At 36.1% G+C, this 6,385-nt stretch overlaps 1 protein-coding gene across 1 annotated transcript; it reads right to left on the reverse strand.

Annotated features, from left to right (window-relative positions):
- Positions 1–618: 618 nt before the first annotated feature.
- On the reverse strand, positions 619–1,911 carry ccl20b (chemokine (C-C motif) ligand 20b). Its single transcript, XM_017414077.3, has 4 exons — positions 1,730–1,911; positions 1,479–1,581; positions 1,160–1,234; positions 619–1,060 (listed from the first exon to the last, which is right to left on the reverse strand). The coding sequence occupies exons 1-4, from the start codon at positions 1,809–1,811 to the stop codon at positions 1,000–1,002; spliced, it is 321 nt and encodes a 106-aa protein (XP_017269566.1). The 5' UTR covers positions 1,812–1,911; the 3' UTR covers positions 619–999.
- Between the last annotated feature and the right edge of the window lie 4,474 nt (positions 1,912–6,385).

A 6,385-nucleotide genomic window follows, 5' to 3' on the forward strand; every position in this document is an offset into this window, starting at 1 on the left:
TTATCTCAGCGGCCATGATGCCTGACAGGAGCCTCTTTTTTGCACCACAGCAGCTGATTGGCTAGTAGTTGTATAGAATTGCCCCTTTCTGAGAGTCCTTGATGGTCAGACTCTCGGGTTGGTCCCCATCCTGGTTCTTTAGTGCTGCTAGGTGTTTATGAGGAGCAGTCAGTCTCTCTCCAGACATTCTGTTGTTATTTAATTTCAAATTATTGCCTTACTTTGGGTTTTGCCTTGATTTTATGCCCGTGCATAACATTTGTTCTGTTTATATTAATTGTGATTCACATCACCCTGTTACCCTGACTGATCTAACATTTCATTTTCAAACAAGTATCAGATATTGCTCTCGAGACATTGAATATTTTGCATCTTATGTCTTATTCTTGCATTTAAAAAAGCTTTGAGGTTTTTCCATAAGCAATGTTTTTAATGAACTCTCTGGTATGTGGACACTTAATACATCTCAATAAATCAATAAAACTCTCAAATTTATGAAAATATAAAGAGACTGACTCAGCTAACAAGACCCTCCCCTCAGCACTTCTAAGACAGGATGAAAACAATATTTATTTTTTTTTTGGGTCAAATTAAAAAAAAATGAGACTTACAAAATAAGTAGTTTCATTAAATTTATTGAGAAGTGGTTGTTATTTACAAAACCTTTAACTTTCACATTAAGAATGGTGTCATTTTCTTACATGTCTTTTTAAAACAAAGACAGGAAAGTCAGCAGGTAAACAACACAAAATGATTTTCAACAGTTCTTAAAAAATTAATTTAAACTTGTTTTAAACACCCAAACATTAGCTACAGCTTGTTGTGTATTAAGAATACTACACTGTACTGTTTATAAAACAGAGTAGATATAAGAAAAGGTCACATTAAATAAATGCATATATATGATATATACTACAGTTGAAAAGCTTTACTATAAAATTTCTCGTCTTCACTGGCAGATCAGACTCCAGCTCCTGGTCCTGAGCTGTTCAGCAGAGTTTAGTTGGTAGAGTTTGAGGGTTTTTCTTTTACGACCCGATTGTCTTTCCCCTTCATTTCACTGCAAAACACATGGATTTGTTTCAGTGAGCATACAAGTGTGGAAAAATATAATACCTTTCAAAATGATGCATACAGGGGTTAAGTTAAATCTACTCACTCAACAAACTCCATGGCCTTCTTGGTCCACTGGACTGAAGGGTCGGCACACAGAAACTTGCCTCGAAGGTAGAAGCTGTGGGAGGAGAGAGCAATGATTACAGGCAGGTTCTTTGTATAAAAGGGTTGTCTACTTAGTATTTACTACTTAGTCCTCTAAAACTATTTTTTTTGTTCGAAAAAATAAAAAAAACATCTTAGAGCTTTGCAAATCTACTGCAAAACTTTAAACATATTGCTGCATTTTAAAAATTGAACAGCATAGGCTTGTGTTCAGAGGTTTTTAAACTGCATCAGTAATGTCTGAATTGTTAACTCACATGATGGCGTTGATGTCACAGGAGCCAGTGATGGTCTGCTTGTAGTAGGTCAAAATTCTTTTAAAGGCTGGACGGTGTTTTGAGTAATTCATACAGCACCTTGCTGTGAAGACAGAAAAAGGAAACAACACATAATCAATCCACTTTTTTGGACCTTGTATTTTTTTATTTAACGTTGCTCTTTCTTTAAAAACACATAAATCTACCAAAAGGTGAATAAAGTTGCCAGAAATCTGTGTTAATGGACTCACCTGACTCTGTGCTGCTGATAAAGGTGGTAAGGATGATAAAGGAGCACAGAGCTGCCACCAGACACACTTTGCTGCTTGCCATTCTCACTCAGCTGGTTCTGTCTTTGTGTCGCGGTGTGACGGTGTGAAGCTGAAGAGGTGTCACACATCTGCAGGAATTCAGAGAGAGTCGCTCACACCGCTCTGAGCTCCCTCCTTAAATAGGATGTTTGTATGTTGGGATTTTCCAGATGGGCGGGATGAAGCAAATCATGTTTACTTTAGTTCATAATAACTAGGAAATGGGACAAGGTGCACCTAACTGCAGACAGATTTGAACTCACATAAAAAAGGGGATCTAGAAAAAATGTTCAACTAGTAATTAGTCTGAGCTCAGAACCTACATTCTCAAGGAATCTGACTCTAAATTTCAGTTCAAATATGTCATGTTTTGGCAAATTTGTCATTTCCATATTAGATGTGTCTTTTTTCATGATCCATTAATGAAAGCCTCCAGTTAAAACAAATATTTTAATAAGGAAGTATGCCAAAAAGTCCCTGAATGTTTTATCAGGCGGCTTACGTCAATAATTCATTTGATCTTTGCAGCAGCGTGAACTGGGATACTGCTTGGGATATTCGGAAATGGGTTGTCTCACCTCAAAAGAGCCTAAATACGTCACATATATGCAAGTTTTCTGCAGCTGTGATACATGGATCTTTGAAAGAAAATCTGCAGCAATAAATTGGGTATAAAGATAATAGTAAAATGATGTTGACATGTTATTTGAAAAGGTTTTTTTCTTTTTTTTTGTCAAAGTCTTTTGAAACAACTTGATTTATTTTGATAACATGTGATATTGCATTTTAAAGTTTTGTTTATTGTTTAAAATCTATTTATGAACCCAGTGGAGCTATTTATAGGAGCGTGTGCCTAAAATAGATTTATGTTAATGACAGTGACCCAACCTGACAGTGGTTCACTTCCTTGTTGGTGATGCAAGTCATGCAAAACTATACTAAAGGAATACAAACTGGGGTTTTTTTTATGCTATGAGGGTGGTAAAAAAGATAAGCACAAAGTAAAGGTTAGTGACAGTTAGACTTTGTGTTTACAGCAGTTCACTTCCTTGTTGGGGATGCAAAACATGCATTAAAAAAAGTGACATACAGTTTTATATAGGTGTAGAAACTTGATGTATGGATACAAGTATTTAAATGTGCTTTTTGTTGAGAAAATCTTTTATGTCCTTTAAAAACTACAAATCAAACTACAGGTCAATTTTAAACAAACAGTAAAGCTTAGAGGGCATAAAACATTAAAATTATTGCTTTGAACTGCAGGAACTGTCTGTTTCCACTGCAGTTTATGACAAATCAAGAAAAGCCTGTGATGCAAGACTTGGAATGTGGAGTTATTGTGTTACAGAGGTAAAAATAACACGAGGTGTCACGCCAGGGAACAAATGAACCCTGATCCTAATCTCATGTGTGCTGAGCTGACCGTGGCTTTAGGCCACAGCTGTCAGTGAGAACAAACTTTTTGTTGTAATCTGTTTGTAATTTAGCTGGGCTCTGTGTTCTGTCTGTGAAGGGCACAAATCACACATACACACACACACAGACACACACAGAAAAATGACAAAATGCATTTATCTAACAAGGTCACTGAAGAATACACAGGCCCAGCTTAAAATCCCATGGGAATTTCAGATGTTAATGGTTACCTGAACTGACTGTGTTATTCTTTCCCGAAGAGGCGTCGCTTTTCTTCCAGAACCATGAGCCTGCTGTCTAATCTTTGGCTTTTCTTTAGATGGCAATCAAAGCTCAGAAGTCTAGGGTAAAAGGTAAATGGTTATAGCCCTAGAAATGAAAATATTACAATGAAACGCTGTTCCACTTTTTTAAACAAAAGGCTGAAAGCTGAGCTAGCAAAGAAACGTCTAAATGTAAGTATTTTCTCCATTAAACTTGTCTTATTGTCACAACAGTCATTTCATTTTCTAGTTTAATGTATTCCTCTCCATTACTTTAGATTAAAAGCATAGCAAAAATAGACTTGTATTCCTCCATTCATGTTTATTCCATTTTACTGGGCATTGTAACTACACATAAAACATAAATTTGTATGCCAAGGTCTGGTGCAAACTAATATCTAGTTACACAACCAAAAACCATGCCCTGGGAGACTGAGAATCTACACCAGCATATCTAGTTACACAATATGACGACAATGACATTGCACGTGTTTACAAAAAGGTATATGAACGACTGTTAATGATGAATAGGCTTAATGAACCAGTGGACCATTTGTGTTTGAATATGGCCCTTTGTGACTTTGAATTAGGGGGGCTAAATAACTAGGAAATGGGATGACCCTCCTGTCAGTTTTGAACACAAAAAAGTGCCCAAAAGACATCTACCTGAAGTGTTCAGAAGATGCATTCCACATTGGATTAACATGTCAGACAGCATCTCATCTTGCGGGTTAGTGCTTGCATGGCTGCCGTACATCTTACTCCAAAGTCCGCGCTGTGACATTAATCCCACGAAGATGAGAAACAACTCAGTGCCAACAGCAAGAAATCAAAGAACTTTGTAACAATACTTCAAAATAAAGGTTTACAATACAGTGTTTGACTGAACCACTTGAAAACTTTTGAAAGTGGAGTTGTTTTAGGAACCCATTAAAACCACGCAGATTACTGTTAGTTCAGTCAGAGTTCAATTTAATTTCTCCAGTACTTTTAGTTGTTCAAAGAGCTACCTACAACATGCTCTTTTGTATTCATCTTAACCAAAATAATTGTTCATAGTTTTTTTTTTTTTAGATTTGTATGTCATTGTCATAGTTTTGGAGTTTTGTTGGAGGGTTTTTCTGGTTTTTGTTCTGCTGTGTTTGTCTTTTGGATTTTGTTCATGTCTTGTCATTTTCACCTCCCTAGTAACCTGCCACGCCTCCTTCTCTCTTTCCTTGCTGTTCTGTTGCATTCCAGTCTTTCATGCCACACCCACATTACCATAACAACTCAATCATTGCCATCATTTTCACCTGTTTGCAATTACTCGCCTGTGTCCATTCTCCTCCTGATCCTCAGTCTTTAAATACCGGTCTTTGTCCTTCATTCTCCACTGGGTCATTTCGTTCCGTTTTGTCTACTTGTGTCTTGCTCCTTGCCATGCCCTGTCTCTCGTTTTTGGATTTTGTCTTTGTTAGTTTTGCTGCCGCGTCAGCCCTTTTGTTTTGACTGTTTTCTTTAGTTAATAAATTAGTTTTCATTATCATCCGCTATGAGTCTGCGTTCTGGGTTCACCTCAGTCTCCCCCGTTTATGACAGTTATTTTGCCCGTGTCACTGTACAGGAATGTTAAATGACGAATGTGACATGCGTATACAAAGTAGGTTACCAGCAAAATAACAGTTTTCCTCTTTAGTTTTGGACCAGTACCAAAGAAATAACGTTTTTCCCACTATATTGAAAAGGAAACTTTAATAATGAGAAAACTGTCACAATGTTTTTGTTAAACAATTGTTTTGTTGGGTTTTTTTTAATAAGGCAACTATGTTTTGAAATGCACAAGGTGTAGACAGGGCAGAAACCCACGTTTGGAAAATTGAGGAAAACGTTTCCTTATAAGAGCGGAAGGCTGCTTGTGTTCAAGGACCTTTTACTACCTGTTCATGACAAGAGGAGACATGTTTAATACAAAACATAATTTCTGCGTCAAAAAATAACAGACTTTCATTTTACCATCAAACATGAAATTAAATGTCTGTTACCTCAAACCTGAGAAGTGAGAGGTTAAAAAGCACCGTTTTTCTTTTACTTAGAAAGAAAACATTGACTAAAAGTCACTCTTTGCAAAGTATGAAATCAATCATAAAAAACTATCTTGAAGGAGATTAAATGGCGCAGTTCAAAGAGTTTAGTTTTCCAGATATGAAAGCATAAAACCAAATGTTAGTGTTACAGAAGTGACACAAGAACATTTGAAACAAAGAAATGGAAAATGTTGAGTAACACGCTTGAGTTCGTATGTTTGAAGTCATTAATGCACAAAATCAAGCACCACAAAAGCATTGATTTAACTCTATTTTGTTAAAGCGCCTGAAACTCAGATTGTTTTTTTGTTTTTTTTATTAAAATAGAAAAGTTGCAAAATAAAGAATCAGAGCTTGTTGATGTGAGACAATAAAAGCTGTTGGGTTAGTGGAGCGTGGAGCAAAATGTCATTCAGCTTAATTAAAGAAAAACATCTGTTGTCCTGTTCAACTAGAACTCAAGTTTAAGTTTCCAAATGTAGTTTTGAGTATTAATTTTAAAACAGACAATAGCTGTGAACTTCAGAATAACTTTTTTTGTTGTTGGATTGAGGAAGTCTGAACTTTGGGTGCATGGAAAAAGTTACTCACTCACACCCAAAATACTTCAAATAGTTCTTTACCAGCAAGTGAATAATTAATAGGTTATTTTTATGGAGAACAGAAAGTTCTCCTTGTTTTAAAAACATTGTGAAAGACATAATCCTTCATTCACCATCTCATGACAGACATATAAAAACAAGCTCAGAGCCTGTCGACTTTCACCTATTTGAGCACATAGCTGCAAATTCTTAGTTGTGTGGGCATCAAAATCATATTTTTTTATATCCTACTTGCAACATCTTTATTGT

This window comes from Kryptolebias marmoratus, linkage group LG21 (genome assembly GCF_001649575.2).
Source record: "Kryptolebias marmoratus isolate JLee-2015 linkage group LG21, ASM164957v2, whole genome shotgun sequence".
NCBI classification, from domain to species: domain Eukaryota; kingdom Metazoa; phylum Chordata; class Actinopteri; order Cyprinodontiformes; family Rivulidae; genus Kryptolebias; species Kryptolebias marmoratus.